Source organism: Borostomias antarcticus (genome assembly GCF_949987555.1).
Source record: "Borostomias antarcticus genome assembly, chromosome: 32".
Taxonomy (NCBI): domain Eukaryota; kingdom Metazoa; phylum Chordata; class Actinopteri; order Stomiiformes; family Stomiidae; genus Borostomias; species Borostomias antarcticus.
In genome coordinates, this window is record NC_140265.1 from 52,979 (window position 1) to 72,029 (window position 19,051).

The 19,051-nt window shown below is 43.8% G+C and overlaps 1 protein-coding gene across 1 annotated transcript; it reads left to right on the forward strand.

Annotated features, from left to right (window-relative positions):
• Positions 1-3,934: 3,934 nt before the first annotated feature.
• LOC311327368 (beta-2-microglobulin-like) lies at positions 3,935-7,037 on the forward strand. Its single transcript, XM_084460409.1, has 4 exons — positions 3,935-4,138; positions 5,505-5,780; positions 6,100-6,143; positions 6,276-7,037. Exons 1-3 carry the CDS (start codon positions 4,072-4,074, stop codon positions 6,111-6,113), a joined length of 357 nt encoding a protein of 118 aa, XP_084316535.1. The 5' UTR covers positions 3,935-4,071; the 3' UTR covers positions 6,114-6,143; positions 6,276-7,037.
• The last annotated feature ends 12,014 nt before the right edge of the window (positions 7,038-19,051 follow it).

Sequence of the window (19,051 nt, forward strand, 5' to 3'; positions counted from 1 at the left end):
AGTCTGCTGGCCCAGGTGAACTATCAAACTGGATGTACTGACACTGAGAATGGACACACACACACATGACACAGTTGGCCGACACTTCATGCACTCTAAGAGGTTAGGGTTAGGGCTGGACTGAATGTAGGTTGGCATAAAACAATACATATTTATTTTTAAATGAATGGAAAGATGCTGCCCATGCCTAAATCTTTATGTCTATTCAGCATGTCTGTTCTCACCCACTGAGGTCCCATCACCAAACATGTGAAGCCTCAGATACAATAATTAAACAGGTGCAGACAATGAATGGAATGAATGGGATGGAAGTAAGGATGGATGGATGGATGAGTTAAAAATTAGAACTCTTAGTGTTGTGATCAGACAGTACAACCAAAATGTCACCTCAGTGTAGTGATGCAGACAGAGCTATGAACAGCTGCTCCTTGATTAGAAAAAGGTTATCATCTTCCCTCTGAAACATTCAGGACAGGCAAGCAAGATGCAGCAATAAGTCAGCTTGTAGATAAACAGTTGCTACAAATCTGTACAGTATTTCCCACAGAATGTGTATAGCCATTTGTCCAGCGGGCATCTTTTCACCTCTGCCAATGTTGGCAAGACTGCAGGGCTTCAATGGCTCCATGCTGTGAGTCAGGTTCTTCTGCAGGGCTTCAATGGCTCCATGCTGTGAGTCAGGTTCTTCTGCAGGGCTTCAGTGGCTCCATGCTGTGAGTCAGGTTCTTCTGCAGGGCTTCAATGGCTCCATGCTGTGAGTCAGGTTCTTCTGCAGGGCTTCAATGGCTCCATGCTGTGAGTCAGGTTCTTCTGCAGGGCTTCAATGGTTCCATGTTGTGAGTCAGGTTCTTCTGCAGGGCTTCAATGGCTCCATGCTGTGAGTCAGGTTCTTCTGCAGGGCTTCAATGGCTCCATGCTGTGAGTCAGGTTCTTCTGCAGGGCTTCAATGGTTCCATGTTGTGACAGCCACCTTGTGAATTTTACTTCCTTTAAATGTTACAATAGACTCATTATTTAATAGTGAATATACAGGAAATACCAACTGTAAGGTATTCTGTATCAGGCTACTGTACATCCTAACTTTATTTTCAAATCACAGACATGCAAGGTGGCAGCTGCTGACTTATGTCTAATTTTCCCTATTCCTGAAGTACTGTCTGATAATTGCTTGGTAACACCATTGAAACATTCTGTTTAAATGAGAAAATAAATGTAAAAACGGGAAATTCATATATGATATATTTCTTGGTTAGAAGCACACTCACATGGAGAGCAAAAATCATCCTACCTGCATTGCTGCTTGTACTGCTCTTCTTGTGCGTGCGCGTAGGTATACAATTCAGCAGCAAGCTAAACTCCATTCAAATTAATATTGGTATTTTATTGGACCACACTCTCATAGACAATAAGAATCAGAGTGAAACTAACAAAATGAACAAAGAGTACTGTAAAATAAATATTAACATACTGTAGAAACTCCTTACTGCCCATATAGTTTCAGGAAGGCTATAGTTAACATTAACAAGGAATGTTATGCTTTGATAATAATATGCTTACAATTAGCTAATATCCCAAAATACAGATCGAATAGTTCTAAGTTATGCGCAAAACAAATACTCACAGATGATGCTGTCAAAGGAATAAACAGAAGAAATACTGCAGCAGATTGTTTGTGTAAACCAAGCCCCCAGGAATCGAAATCTAAAGTGAAGGCCTATTGAACCGCGCCATCTTGGCTAGATTTGTAGTCACTTGGCTATTTCCGGTTACTTTTGACTTGCGCAGTTGAGCTTCTCTGGCCGACGCGCGTCCACGAAAAAGTTCACATTTCTCTGAAATGTAGACGCGCGTTCCCGGCTCTCCCCGCTTTGATTTAGCAATGAAAACCGGCTTGCATATTAACCTGTTTTTGTCAAATATATCAATTGGAGAAATTATTTTTTGATCCTGGCATCTTAGTTTTAACAAGTTAAATATAATTGAACATGTTTTGTTTGCTAGTAGATGGTATTCATTCCGTTCGCGATAACGTTATTGCAGCCAGGCTAAATTCCTCCAGGGAGCCAGTGACAGGCGAGTTGAAGAGCTTCACTCCCCGCCAGCAGGAGCTCTGGCCGCGGCTACCGCATCTCGGAAAACCCGCTGAGTTCCTGGCTGCTATTTCACACTCGCCCTTGATCAATCCCAATACCGATCCATGGTAATAATGAATCAATCGTTCAAAGATCAGATCGGCAGTGCTGCATGCATGTTACAACATCATTGTTAGCTTTATTAACATAACCATAGCCTACATTTATCTCTCTAACGTTAGGCTATCCATCTTAAACAAGTCGGCCATTCGATAGCTGGAAGCGGTCAACGCCAACGTTGACTGAAAACACCCAAACTCAGTGTATCGTTTCATCTTCATGCTACACATCAACTCCTTTACATTGTATGTGAATAAATTCCTGTTATTCTAAAAATATCCCATTTCTGTCCATTCCTGGAAAAGGCTAATAATTGCTGTCAAATGATCACTCCAGTTTATCACCGTATCCCACTACCATTTCAACTATGCACAGGAGGTTGTCTTGTGGTCATTTTCATTAAAAAATGTGAACTTTTTCGTGGACGCGCGTCGGCCAGAGAAGCTCAACTGCGCAAGTCAAAAGTAACCGGAAGGCCAGAAAAGCACAACTGCGCAAGTCAAAAGTAACCGGAAATAGTCAAATGACTACAAATTTTGCCAAGATGGCGCGGTTCAATAGGGCTTCATTGTTGATAGCGGCCAGTGAATGGAGTGGCTGTATCCAGTTTATATAATACATCCATGGTGTAAACATTCAGACATGTGGCTGAAGAACTAAGATGGCGGACTTCCTGTCAAAGTTCATGTAAAACTAACCCGTATAAAATTAAGAGGCCCTTCATTGTCAAAATAAGAGTACCAGAAAGGAGGCACTAATCTAATTCACTAAACCTGAGGGAATTACACTGCTGCTCCGTCTGTCTGAAGTCCATAGAGCTTCTAATCCTAACTGTTTCCTGTGAATGACATCTCTGATAGCAGTAGCAACAGTGTCCTCCTTCCCATCACTGACTGGAACCATGTCCAAGAACTGGTTATACAGCTTTTTTATTGGTTATATAGGCCTATCTGCCCCTCTTAGTTAATGTATCTGAAAGAAACCAAACCATCATACATGTGTGGCTTATTAATCATAATGCATTTACATGTTTTTATATTACTGCCAATGATCATACTGTACCTGACAAGTCCAGCTGTCTACTCAGTGACACATATGTACTCAACCTCAAGGCTGATGGCTGAGGATGGAAGTACCTCTGCCAGGATAGGCTCCTCGACCACTGACCACTAATGATCTCTAACATGTCATCCACTCCAATACCAAAGTCCTCTGGGAATAGTGGGCATAAAAGGCTATGATTGTATTGATAATTGATCAATATCAGCATAAGGACCATCATAGTTCATGTCTCAAGTCATTAGCGAATCAGTGAGCAGAACTTTACATGTGCCAGTGTGTATACGACATCCATGGTCGTTACTCTGGTATTGAAGCGCTCTAGGTCAAAATACGGAAGTTAGATGATCTCAAACCATGGATGTATTAATAGAACAAACGTCTCAAACGTCCGTTTCTGTCAATACATCTATGGTTTCTGTGCGACTTTAAAGAGGACATCCGAGGACTGATACATTATTTTAAAAGTAATCTTACATTTACTTAAAAAAGTAAAAAAAAACGAATGCTGAACGTACAGTATATTTCTTTTCTTTCTCCCGGTAAGAGATCCCCAGCTAGAAACATAGGAAAGGCAGCCCGCATAGCAACTGCTCAAGCGGATTTCCCATTGGCTCATAAGTGAGGGGGTGTGGCTAGTTCGTGTTCGAGAGAAGTTACTTTCAGTTTCAGTCTACAGAACAACTACTGCGACATCTTCGTTGTTCCTCTCAACACATTTGACCCTTTTGTCGTTGTTCCTCTCAACACATTTGACCCTTTGTCGTTGTTCCTCTCAACACATTTGACCCTTTTTTCGGATACTTTGGGTCTTCAACAAATGATGATGACTTTAGTTGTCTTCTCTGTTTTTCTGTGCGTCCTGGGGACTGCATTCGCAAAAGAAAGTAAGTAGGTTAGTCTAGCCTGGATGAGTTGATGCCGAGGCCGTCGTGTTTGAGGAGGAATCTGAAAGGCCTCACTGCTCCGACAAGTATATCAAGAGAGACATTCTGTCTGCATGACTGTTAATATGTAATAATACTTTTATTAACTTTGAATACTTTTTCACTCGCGAAAGTAACCATATAGATTCTCCAAATGTGGCCAATTTGTCAAAATAACCCGTTTCTATGTAGACTAGTCTGTGTTTGCCACTGTAGCCGATGTTACCCTTTTAACCGCGGGATTCATTACAGACGCGGAACAAAATAACAAGTTGTAAAATGATTTGGGGTGCAATATCTTTAGCTAGCTACATAGCTAGCACTAAGGTAACTAGCTCATTATTTATATTGCTGTCTAAGCAGTTGGTAAGCAAACAGGGTTAAAAAACTGAAAATGTGTTCTACCATCTGAAGCTATGGCACTGGGACCGTCATGACGGATCTACGTATCAGACAAGCAGGGAGCATGTAAGTAGGCTCTTTGCACAAGCTCCACTACTTCCTGAAATCCTAACCCTATACTATTGGATGATTAAAGGTACCCAATGTAGTTTTTGACCACTAGTATGCGCTCTAGAGCAAATTTGAGAAGGTGGTCCCCGAAAATCGTGTACTACGTCATTGCGTCAATACACGGAGCACATAATAGTGATGTTTCACACATCTTTGTTGTTTTCAAAACATTAGCGAAATATCATTTTGCGAAGAAATTACAAGGTAGGAAAGACATTCAAGTGATTCAACATGTTTATTAGACTACAAGGGACCATATAATCGAGGAATTTCGAAAATAAACAAAGAACTGATTGTTTTGATTCACGTTACGTTGGGTACCTTTAATCAGGTGTGCGGCACACCTGATCACACCTGATAAATCACTTCCATCCAATGGTATAGGACAGGAAATAAATATGCCTGTAGAATTTCAGGAAGTAGTGGAGCTTGTGCAAAGAGCCTGTTGGGCAGCATAACAACCGGTTTTATGGCTTTTCGTTTTGACAGCTGATAAGTTGATGTTGCAAAGCAAACTATCCTACAAACACTTTTTTACAGAATGATTTTTTAGCAGTGATGGAACGACAGGTATTTTAGCGACATGACATCATGACGTCGTTACGCATTACTGCATTGGAATCCCGTTTCAATCCAGACTCCGACAACTTAAGACAAAAACACTGCCTCCTAAGGATACTGCCTCACTAGACAAGCAAGCAGCAGCCTACTGTTTGGGACACATGTCTCCGGCTGTTGTAACAAGCATTGGCAAGGGTTCCTGATCATGACGTCAGTTTAATCTTAGATTATTGTCCCATTAATGTTTCCTCAGGTCCCCCAAAGGTCCAGGTCTATGCCCGCTACCCAGACAACTTTGAGGGACAGAACACCCTGATCTGTCATGTGAGTGGCTTCCACCCTCCTGACATCAGCATCCAGCTCCTGAAGAACGGGGTGGAGATGCCTGGTGCCACACAGACAGACCTGGCCTTCGAGCAGGGCTGGCAGTTCCATCTGACCAAGAATGTGGCCTTCACACCCAAGAGTGACGAGGTGTACACCTGCGTGGTCACTCACATGAAGAAGAATCCCACCATCTACTCCTGGGGTTAGTGTAACGGGACCACACCCTTGTTTGTGTTTGTGTGTGTGTGTGTGTGTCTGTGTGTGTGTGTGTGTGTGTGTGTGTGTGTTGATGTCGATATCATGATGAGTAATGTGGACCCACTCCATTCCCATGCTTATAAAAGCATTGTTACTGTAGGTTGTGATAATGCTATAAAGTAAACATCACAGGTAATATGAAACTACAGACAAACTTATCAGACCACTGCCGCTGCACCATTTTAGCCATGATTGGATGTCTGTTTGAAGAGACCAGCATTTTATTTAGTTTTTATCTTCTGTTGTGTCCTCTTGTTTTTCAGATCCAGATATGTAACTGGGCAGAGAAAGCAAGCTGGAGGTCCTGGTAGGTTTTCCACTTAGGTTGTATCTTTAATCTACAGTGAATACATTTTAAAGTATTTCCTTCCTGCATACTTCATGTTGTTTTTGGCTGTGTTAAGAGTTGTATTGAGCTCATCTGTCTCTTCCTTCTCAGGGTTGCATTCCATCGGTGGCACCACAGATCACTGCGATATTCCGATTGAACGTGGGCTTTAATTCTATTCTAATCAAATTTTTCATCACTGCAGCAGATGAATTTCAAATTTTCTGGGTTTTCAGTTCTTTGGAGAGATTTATGATTTGGACAGTTACTGTACCAGACATAACATCACACCCTCTTGCTCTTTAAGTTTTGCGCTTTAAGTTTTGTCTGAAGATCAATGTATACAAATATTGATGTTAAATTTCTGTTGCTGTATTTGAGTTAGTTTCAATGCCAGACCCATGAGGGTTAGGGTTAGGGGTAACCCTAACCCATTCTTTTGCTGATACATGATGTAAGTTATGCTAACTACATTACTGATACATGATGTAAGCTATGCTAACTACATTACTGCTGATACATGATGTAAGCTATGCTAACTACATTACTGCATGCTGCACATCTCTATATGGGTCTGGGGCCCTTCATGCAAAAATCTGCTGCTCAAATCCTGGCAATTCATTGGTAGCACTGTAATCCCGGCAACACCAATCAGTAACAACTTTCACAATCAGACATTCCCACCCATAGATATGCCCAGCCCATCTAAGCTGGGCTAGCGTCACTCCTTCAATTTTGACCCGTCGATACGCCCTCAGAACACGAGCTTGGGCAGCGAAGTGGCCCAGACTTCTGTGTAATTATGTAGTATGCGTATGTGAGTCTGGAGAGAAACTATATTTGATTAAATGTGAGCAGGTAAATTTCACCACATTCGGAATCAAGACATCTGTTCAAATTGTGAAATGTTGTTTAGGAGGATCATTTGTATTTCCTACTGAATAAATCAAACAACTGTTGTTTCCATTCCATTTTATGACATCATTTGGTATCATGTTCTATATCAGTCCAGTACATGGAGGTATTATAAGATCCACTCAAATCCCCACACGTCAGAGATCGGTTACGGTTGGTTTATGGTTTAACACTGATTACTATCCATAGTTCATTAATCTGTTTTTTATTGCAGAAACTCAAATGACAACAGAACTGTACATGACAACCCACTGACTAGGTCACACATGCCTCAATCTAAGTTTGTTCTTCAATTGCTATTGAAAATGAATGTTAGAAAGTAGATATTTGGGGCTTTACTTTACACTGAATCCAATGATGTTAGTCCATAAAGAAGTGGATCATTTCACCATGCAATATAACATTTACACCTCTATATCCTGACATTCTGTAGGTCCCTCCTACTGTAGGTAGAGGTGACTGAAAATTGTGCAGTATTTACATGAGTGGTGGTGGGGAAAAGTGGGTATATTGTGTGTGTTTATAAAGAAGTGGGTATATTGTGTGTATGTATAAATAAGTGGGTATATTGTGTGTATGTATAAATAAGTGGGTATATTGTGTGTGTGTTTGTGTGGATAAAGAAGTGGGTATATTGTGTGTGGATAAAGAAATGGGATAAAGCAGTGGGTAGACTCTATTCCTCCGTATACCCTCGACTACACTACTGATCCTAGGCTAGAACCGACCCTTGGCCAGCCGGATCTGACAGTGAGAAGACTACCAACTTTGACCACTAGATGGCGAATAATCATCACACAAGTATTCAGTAGAGCCCATTCCATATCAACGTCCTATGTAGTGGGGCAGCTTAGCTGAAAAATTGTGCACTTGATAAAAGTGTCAAACTTGGTACATATGTAGCTTCATATATTTAGAAGAAATCTGGATATAGACCCTTTTACTGTTGGTAAACAATTAAGTGCCTGCGCACATTTTTGGAACAAAAGAATGAACTACGGATGCGCAACACTCTTTGCCACCAGGTGCCTCAATCAAATGCGTTCTATTAATACATCCATGATCACATGCATCGATTCTATTCGCAATTTTGAAACAGGGTGATGTAGTCTAGATGGAAATAGGGGTCCACACGCACCCCCCAGATTTTTTTATGCCACCTGATTTTTCTTTATCCTTAAAGTGTCTATTCACAATCTGCCAGGTAACAAGCTGAAATAATGTCCCAAAGGCTTCATTTTAACCCTTTATTGCACCTAACCCAAACCCAAAAAATCTAAATATGATATAGAAAGTGGCATAACTTTTGAAGTAAACAACATACAGAGACAAAATAATACATTTCCCCATACAATTCTGACCCCAGGAGTTTAATGGAATGGTTATGACATTTGACAACATATTGGCTCTATTTCTGGACCAAAACTGAAAAAAAAGGCCAAAATGTGTGTATGACCAACTATCTTTTCATTTTCTAAAGCGCATAGGGTGCATTTTTTCACCATCTGTTATTTCTTTATCATTCAAGTGTCTATATTAAGATTATATTGGGTACCAAGCTGAATGTCCAAAATGTTTTATTTTTAACCCTTTAGAGTAATCTTTTAACATCTGGACGATGGCTGCTCCACCAAGAATGATGCAGCTGGCTTTACAAACTTCACAGCTGGCATTGGCAATGTCTTCTAAGCATGAAAGGAGATCACTCTTCACACCAAGGCGAAGATTTCGTACAGCAGACAATGCAGGAGGGCATGCCTGGTTTTCATGTTGAAAGAACACATCAAGGTTTCCATCCCTTGTCTGACAACCTATGTATAGCCGTGAGAAGAGTTGCATGTCATTCTTCAGAGAAACTATCTGCTGCTTCCCTTTGGTCAACTTTCTTGGGGTGGAAGAGCCAAACACCATCAACTTGTTTCTTCTGAGGACATGGTACAGTAGATTGGCTCCACTAGGCAGTCCCGAGTGAATGCCTCAAACTGTTCTTGACCAATCTGCTTCACCTTACGGATTGTTCCAACAGCCTCAAGCCCTGCAATTTCCTTGGAGTCTAGGACAATCAGATCCAGGCCTTCTTCCTCAAAGAGGTTGCCAAGGTCTTCCATCACATTGACAAGGGAGGAGACATCCTTGATGAATGAAGCCTGCACATTGGGAATTTGGTCATGATGGCGTGTGTCACCTCCTTTTCCCCAGTTATGAAGGCCAGTTTGGAACTCCTCTATGGAATGAGTCATCTACCTGAAAATATTTCTAAACTGACACATTTTATTGTATTGTTTATTCTCTTTACCTTCCTGCCAAACGCTCTGTCAGAACTGTCACTGTCACGTTGCTTGTCATGTAGCTGCAGTACAGCAGCATCTGGTGGTGATGATTAGTACAATGGGCACATTTGGAGTGGCCCAATACCCAGTTTTTCTCCCAATATATTTATCAACATACTGTATGTACCAAATGTGGTACTTTTATCACATGAATATTGTTTTGAAATGTGAATAATGTGTCAAGATTTACTGGGAACTTGTTTTTTTCAACATGCATTGGTGACAGCCGATATGTAAAATGGCATATCTCTGGTTCTATTTGGACTAGAACAATAATATTGGTATCACTGGAAAGGTAACATTCTCCTCTGTCTTTTCATAATGGCTGATATGAAATTTAGGAGGGCACAGCGATCTAATAACATAGATGCCTGCCATGGCCACTAGGGAGCGACTTTGCAGTGGCCCAATATCCAGATTTCTTCTAAATATATTAAGCTAATTGTGTACCATATTTGGTGCTTTTATCACAAAATGCACAATTCTGTTGAAAATTGGAGCTAAGCTGCTCCACTAATACCGATGCAATCAATTAAATTACACAGTATTGTTGGAAAGAAATGAAACTTGTATGTAATGACAGTCTTGAGGTTATTACAGGGTGTTTGCGTGCGTGTGTGTGTGTGTGTGTGTGTGTGTGTGAGAGAGAGAGAGAGTGCTTGCATGTGTGCATGCGTGCGTGCATGTGTGTGTGTGTGAGGCATTAGGTCAGCTTGTAGGCGGTTTCGCCCCTAGCTTCTCCCTCACCCTAACCCTCCTCCCCTCACCCTAACCCTCCTCCCCTCACCCTAACCCTCCTCCCCTCACCCTAACCCTCCTCCCCTCATCCTAACCCTCCTCCCCTCATCCTAACCCTCCTCCCCTCATCCTAACCCTCCTCCCCTCACCCTAACCCTCCTCCCCTCACCTTAACCCTCCTCCCCTCACCCTAACCCTCCTCCCACTCATATATTTCGCTGTGATGTAACATTTCATCATCACCATAGTAATAGTAATACACTCATTGCTGTACTTGAATGGCTCCTGATTGGTGCTTGCTGGGCACTATAAACGGCCAATGACATGGTGTGAATATGTATTCATGAAAGACCAGTGTCATCAACCATCAACCAGTGCCACAACAGGCATGGTGGAGAGCACGGACACTGCATTCACCAGGGAGTATCTAGTCTGTAAGTAACTGATGTCTGGCCCTCAGTAACACAGCTGCTCGTGCCCACGGTGGCTGCTGATGTTGGGCTCCATTGTTGCTGTCCTTGTAACCCTCGGATGCAGCCTTGCAGCAGCACAATATCAATATTTCAGGCTGACGGACTACCTTGAGACAGGCTATTATTGTCTCCAAGACTATAATCACAGCCTGTGTGTGTGTGCGTGTGTGTGTGTGTGTGTGTGTGTGTGTGTGCGTGTGTGTGTGTGTGTGTGTGTGTGTGTTTATTTCCACATATAACAAACACACACACAAACTCGGACACACATTCATTCATGTTTCATTCATAGAAACGAGCAGAGCCAGTCAGCGTTTGATGTGTGCTGCGCCAGAGTAGCGCGTTTGGCCGAGCATGAGTGAGCAAGACGGAGCGTGGCATCAGCGACGTGTAATTGACTGGATCCTCTTTGATCCAAGCGCTTTATGGAATCATTTCAAAGGAAAGCTAAATCCTCGGGGCTAAGTGGGGAGTGCTGAGTCCAGTTCAGGGGGCGGACCACAGCAGAACGACAGGACCGGACAGATCTTCAAGTCTCTCAGCCTCGGAGTGATGGACGTGGCCCTGACTGAGCCTGGAGCTCATTAATAATATAGAGCTTTAATGTATTTGGAGCCTTTTTAGGAGAGAAAGGAAGTCAGTTGATGGCAATTGATCTGAATTTGCAGGAAAGGTTGTCCCCTATCAACATAAGGTGTCTGCACATGGCCCCAACCAACGCCAACCACCTTACAGAGTAAAGTTAGGCAGTGACATTGTATCCCCTGCTAAGCGGATCTAACAAGATCATTTAATCAGTAAATTAAGTTTTGTTAGGGCATAAATAAATCACTTTTCTAAAATGGAAAACTTTGAATGCTAAAATCACCAATCCATCATTAGTAAGGTGATTAGTGAAATGGGCCCCCCCTCTCCCACACACACACACACACACACACACACACACACACACACACACACACACACACACACACACACACACACCCACACACACACACACTGCATGGCCTCTCTTAGCCTTTTCCCATTAAATCAGCATCACATTAAGCATTTGGGTTAAAAGCTTTACTAATCAGGTGTGTGATGGTTTGTGTGTAACCGAGCTCTCCAGGATCGATGCTGCTCTTGACCAGACGCTTCTGTGCATTGATGAATGTAATGATGGGCTTGGGGGGAGGAGTCAATACCTGTAGCGCCTGGGAACACGCCAGAACCTGTTCACACACACACACACACGCACACACACACACACACACACACACACACACACACACACACACACACACACACAGAAACATCACAACCTGTTCACACACACACACACACACACACACACACACACACACACACACACACACACACACACACAGAAACACCACAACCTGTTCACACACACACACACACATACACACACACACACACACACACACAGAAACACCACAACCTGTTCACACACACACACAGAAACATCACAACCTGTTCACACACACACACAGAAACACCACAACCTGTTCACACACACACACAGAAACACCACAACCTGTTCACACACACACACACACACACACGCACATGTAACGGCATTTGTCGAGAGCGTTGTGCCAGTCCAAACCATGTGTCTCTGTTAGCTTCCCATGTCGAGATATGGGATATTCAATTCTCCCTATTGACAATGAATGGAAGGAAAATTAAAAAAAATGAATAGGAGGTGAATGTTTGGGTGGCTCGTGGACCCACCCCGTGATTTGGATTCACTCCAAAATTGAATAGGTTCTAAATTGGCCCATGCTACACCCCTTCACCGTGTTTCATGAAGTGGTCCGGTAGTTTTTGTGTAATCCTTGTCCAAATATGAATGGGGGTCAATGGCTGGCTCGGCCATGTTTGGGCCGCTCGTGGACCCGCCCCGTGATTCAGATCTGCTCCAGAATTTAATGAGTTGTTAGTTGAGTTTATGGGCAGCACGGTGGCTCAGTGGTTAGCACTGTCGCCTCACAGCAAGAAGGTCCTGGGTTCGAATCCCGGTCATTCCAGGTCCTTTCTGTGTGGAGTTTGCATGTTCTCCCTGTGCCTGCGTGGGTTCCCTCCGGGTACTCCGGCTTCCCCCACCATCATAAAGACATGAAACGTATGAATGTTGGTGGTGGTCGGAGGGGCCGTAGGCGCTGATTGGCAGCCACACTTCTGTCAGTCTGCCCCAGGGCAGCTGTGGCTACAGATGTAGCTTACCACCACCGGTATGACTGTGTCTGAATGAATACTGGACTCTGTAAAGCGCTCTGGGTATCATGAAGGGCGCTATATAAATCCAACTTTGATTGATTGACCCATGCTACACCCCTCCACCGAGCTTCATCAAAGTCAGTCTGGTAGTTTTAGTGTAAAGAATGAATGGAGGTGATTTGCCCGCCGTGTTTGGGTGTCTCGTGGTCCCGCCCCGTGATTCTGATCTACCAAAGTTGGCCCGTGCTACATCGCTCCACCAAGTTTCATAAAAATCAGTCAGATAGTTTTTGCGTAATCCTGGTAACAAACAAGTGAACGAACCAACAAACGAACCCGCCACTGAAAGCATTACCTCTCGCCCTGCGCTGTCACTGGGGTGGAGGTAATAATTGCATTTAACGTAGGTGGTCAATGTACTACTACTTGCCAGAACTGCATCTCCTTTCTAAACAAGTGATCAAGAGCATAATGTAGTGCTAAAGCCAAAGTGCAAGAGTAACAAAATATAAAAACAGTAGGTGCTTAAAGAGGGAGGATCCTGGTAGTACTTCATGAAGAGGTGTGTTTTGAGCCTGCGGCTTAAGATGGGCAGCAACTCTGCTGTCCTGACGTCAGTAGGCAGTCCATTCCACCACTGCGGGGCCAGGACAGAGAAGAGCCGTAATAGACACCACACACTCAGTCAACATGCAGATCAGGCCCACTGCAATGCTAGAGGTCTCCTCACATGATCCCAAGGTGACATCACTACTTCCCACTATCAAGCATGTATCAAACTCTCACAGCACAGACTGGAGACACTCCCAGTCAGATGAAAGGCTCCTGGGAGGAGGATCATAGTGGCTCTGGTCAGATTGAGCTCTGGCTTGCTAGAAGTAGTCTATCATGACAGCAATCCAGCAGTCACACGGTGTGTTCCAAACATCCAACATGCTAGTCTCTGGGCCGCCGCAGTCACTGGTGGAAAGCATAGCTTTCACAAAACCATTACAATCCATTGCCTGGAAATGTGTTGTGTTTGTGAATGTGTGGGAGGATGGTCGTAAAACTATGTTTATTTAAGCATGAAACAGCATTTTCATTTTGCCTCCTCTGCAGTGAGATCAATATGGAGGCCCAGGGGGGCCAGCTTGACTCTGAATAGCAATTCTTCAGCAGTAACACCGTAACACTGTTTGCGGTATGAAATGATTTCTCATGGTTTTCTATGCCAGTTGAGAGAGGCTGTTATGTTTGTTAGGGCCTACTGTGAACAAATACATTCTCCACATTGTTCATCTAAATGGACTGTAGGCACACGGAAGAAGAGATGTAATTAATGTAGTCAATTTTCCAGACTTGGACTGGGCCCTACGGCTTCAACATGGCTAGTCTGGAATGGAGTAATTATGATAATGTGTCTTTATCATAAATAATACCAATTCTGGAGTTACTTTGTAGCCAGTGAAATAAGATAATCTGACGTTAAAGGAGAATGCTCTTTTTCGACAACCTGGACCTTATTTACGGCATATTATAAGACGTTTGACTCACCGAGATAACTTTGGTGTTATTCGGAGGCCTGTAGAAGAAATTTAAAATCTAGCCAGGTTTATCCATGTAATGGCGGCGGACGGGGCACTGAGAATGCAGCTTCTAAAAAATTTATTTTCTGCCGTGAAACGGTTGTTTTCATCAATCTATTTTTATGAATCGCTAGTTGTGCTTCCATAGAGCGAGGGCTTGTTGTGGTTTTCCCATGCCTCTGTAATATGATCTTTAGAAACGTCTTTAGAAACTAAATAAAGCTTCCCCACTTGCTCCAGCATGCATGCGCACAGCGCGCAGACTGGCTATTCTCCGTCTGTAGGCTACACTCGCGGCTCACATTCTCTACGCTACGACCGGCTTCCATCATATTCTAAGTCATCTTCTATACCCTCAAAATCTGATAAATATTCAGCCATATTGCACACAATATTCAGGCACCAACAAGCTGATCGTAGCGTAGAGAATTACACCAAAGTTATCTTGGTGAGTCAAGGGTCTTATATTATGTCGTAAATAAGGTCCAGGTTGTCGAAAAAGAGCATTCTCCTTTAAGCACCACATACCACAGCCTAGTATCATATTGTCTACAGTATGTCTGATCAAGCCTGATTACTGCTTACTGCAGCTTACTGTATGCCTGTTTTTGAAAGCAAAGGATTTTCACGGCTCTGAAAATGTTTACACATCAAATTGAGCAGAATGGTATCCTGAAAATGTTCTTGGTGTCATTGCTCTTTTGTTCAGTCTGTGAGGGGAAAACATGGCCTCGACAACATAAGTTCAGAAGGAGAAAGTCATGTAGAAGGCACTTATCAGAATGTGCTGCGGTTTGTGACATCCTTAACACAACCTCAAGCAAACCCGTGGATTCTCAGGAGGGCCCTCAGACCCTCAGTGGAGGGATGTGGAAGAAGGATACTGTGACATAAAAACAAGAGAATAAACAAGAAACAATTTGTAACCATTCAACAGTCAGTGAGAACAACAGTCTGCGTGTCAGGCTTCCAGTATTGAGGGTGCCAGCGCGTCACGGCTGTAGTATCTGTGTTCACAGTCTCTAAAGTGAGTCACTGTTCCCAGATCTGCTGTTGATCGGATGCGTTCTCAGAAACATTCCCCCGGCCAGGCCACGGCCTTGGGCACAGGGCATAGTAGCAGTGCTCGTTGTTCATGTACTCAATAGGCCCTGCGTATGGCGTAGGCAGCAGCCAGAGGAGCCACATTTGTGTCTGGCTCATTCCAGGAATAGGCCTAGGACTACTGTATGTTTGCCTTACTCCTCACTGACTGCAGCCCCTTGCTGTGAAAGCTTGGAGAGAGATGAATGCGAATCCAGCTAGGCACTTATATTAAAATAGAAATGTATACTGCTTTGTCATCTTGACAGCTTCTGAACAACTAGAAAAGTGAAAACTGCATTGAGATTGCTACCATCTTTCAATTCAATTCAAACCTGTATTTAGCCAAGGGAAGCCCATTGAGACCAGGGTCTCGTTCACAATGGTGCTCTGGTTACAACAATCCGTGAACAATACGCTACAACAAGCAATACAATCATAAGAACAATACAAAACTCCACAACAATAGCGCTAACAATTATAATTTAACTAAAACTTAAGCATCTGATTATTAATTTTATTTATCACTTGTTTATAATCACCCATTGAGACTAAGGTATCTACTTTAAGAGTATTTAGTAATTCCATGCTCTGAGAGTAGGCTACAGTAGACTCTACAGTAGAAGTTTCCCTAAGTCAGTTTTGACTCGTGGGACCTCAAGAACCAACCAGTCTTGGGACCTTTTCTGGTAATGACCAGAGCGCCATTTGATGAGTCAGGTAAAGGTAGTTTTTGTAAGATCGGTTGATAAATCAACTATAGATAGATAGATAGATAGATAGATAGATAGATGGATAGATAGATAGATAGATAGATAGATAGATAGATAGATAGATAGATAGATAGATAGATAGATAGATAGATAGATCCTCAGACGTCTCAGATTGGTTCCATCAGTTTTTGCCTCTTCTTTTTCCACACCAGGGAGATTCACTTGTTTCCTAGGTAACAAGAAGACTCCCCCGTACTATAATTTATTTGGGCGATACCAACTAAAATAGGTGCGCTGTTTGTTGAACATCTAATAAACTATATTCTTTATTAGAACGAGTTACTTCCTGGGTGAACTTTTTGATTACTACAAACAAAGATTTAATTACAACAAAGCACAGTTAAAATATTGGCAAAGCAAGTGATGTAGATGTTGAATCCTTAGTCTTGTGTGTTCAGTTGACCCCCCTAGAAGCGTCCATTTCCCGTCCCTGCGAGCTGTCAAACGCGCCTGTTGCTTCTGCAGGAGGAGCCTTAGTTTCGGGAAAGTAGTTATCTAGCTAGTTGCAAGCAAACCTTTCTGCCTTTACATACTTTTTTATACGACACTAATCTTTGCTTTTCATAAACAAAGACGCCTTTGGTAATTGTATCATCCGTGGAAGTATTTTTTTGACCTCTTCTCCACCTCGACATCGTGATTCCAGTACAGCTGGATGCGGCAGATCAGGTACTGAGCTACTAGCTAAACTAGCCCTAACCCTAACCCATCAGGTACTGAGCTACTAGCTAAACTAGCCCTAACCCTAACCCATCAGGTACTGAGCTACTAGCTAAACTAGCCCTAACCCTAACCCTAGCCCTAACCCATCAGGTACTGAGCTACTAGCTAAACTAGCCCTAACCCTAGCCCTAACCCTAACCCATCAGGTACTGAGCTACTAGCTAAACTAGCCCTAGCCCTAACCCTAACCCATCAGGTACTGAGCTACTAGCTAAACTAGCCCTAACCCTAACCCTAACCCTAGCCCATCAGGTACTGAGCTACTAGCTAAACTAGCCCTAACCCTAGCCCTAACCCATCAGGTACTGAGCTACTAGCTAAACTAGCCCTAACCCTAGCCCTAACCCATCAGGTACTGAAGAGCTGCTAGCTAAACTAGCCCTAACCCTAACCCTAACCCATCAGGTACTGAAGAGCTGCTAGCTAAACTAGCCCTAACCCTAGCCCTAACCCTAACCCATCAGGTACTGAGCTGCTAGCTAAACTAAACTAGCCCTAACCCTAACCCATCAGGTACTGAGCTACTAGCTAAACTAGCCCTAACCCTAACCCATCAGGTACTGAGCTACTAGCTAAACTAGCCCTAACCCTAACCCTAGCCCATCAGGTACTGAGCTACTAGCTAAACTAGCCCTAACCCTAACCCTAGCCCATCAGGTACTGAAGAGCTGCTAGCTAAACTAGCCCTAACCCTAACCCATCAGGTACTGAGCTACTAGCTAAACTAGCCCTAACCCTAACCCTAGCCCTAACCCATCAGGTACTGAGCTACTAGCTAAACTAGCCCTAACCCTAACCCTAACCCATCAGGTACTGAGCTACTAGCTAAACTAACCCTAACCCTAGCCCTAACCCATCAGGTACTGAAGAGCTGCTAGCTAAACTAACCCTAACCCTAGCCCTAACCCATCAGGTACTGAAGAGCTGCTAGCTAAACTAGCCCTAACCCTAACCCATCAGGTACTGAGCTACTAGCTAAACTAGCCCTAACCCTAGCCCTAACCCATCAGGTACTGAGCTACTAGCTAAACTAGCCCTAACCCTAACCCTAACCCATCAGGTACTGAGCTACTAGCTAAACTAGCCCTAACCCTAACCCTAGCCCTAACCCATCAGGTACTGAAGAGCTGCTAGCTAAACTAGCCCTAACCCTAACCCTAACCCATCAGGTACTGAGCTACTAGCTAAACTAGCCCTAACCCTAACCCTAACCCATCAGGTACTGAGCTACTAGCTAAACTAGCCCTAACCCTAACCCATCAGGTACTGAGCTACTAGCTAAACTAGCCCTAACCCTAACCCATCAGGTACTGAGCTACCAGCTAACCTTATAGCAGCTCCAGATAAGTTAGCTAACTGCTAGTTTCTGTAGCGAGCAAATATGTTAGGAAGACGTCAGACACTCTCCAGATTTGTCAGTTCTAACGTAAGAGTTGGAATAGCTAGCGTTACGTTATCTAACAAGAGAATGATCTTCTGAACTAATAATACATGTTCTAGCGTTAACTAGCCAGCTAACTACTCGAACCTGTCAGTGGATGTGAAGGGAGAACATGTTCTCTGTCAGAGCCTCCTAGCCAGTGCTACTCATGGAGAGGGAGGGGTAACGGGCTGGATGGAGGGTGTCATCATGGAGAGGGAGGGGTAACGGGCTGGATGGAGGGGGTCATGGAGCAGGGAGGGGTAACGGGCTGGATGGAGGGGGTCATCATGGAGAGGGAGGGGTAACGGGCTGGATGGAGGGGGTCATCATGGAGAGGGAGGGGTAACGGGCTGGATGGAGGGGGTCATGGAGAGGGAGGGGTAACGGGCTGGATGGAGGGGGTCATGGAGCAGGGAGGGGTAACGGGCTGGATGGAGGGGGTCATCATGGAGAGGGAGGGGTAACGGGCTGGATGGAGGGGGTCATGGAGAGGGAGGGGTAACGGGCTGGATGGAGGGGGTCATCATGGAGAGGGACGGGTAACGGGCTGGATGGAGGGGGTCATGGAGCAGGGAGGGGTAACGGGCTGGATGGAGGGGGTCATCATGGAGAGGGAGGGGTAACGGGCTGGATGGAGGGGG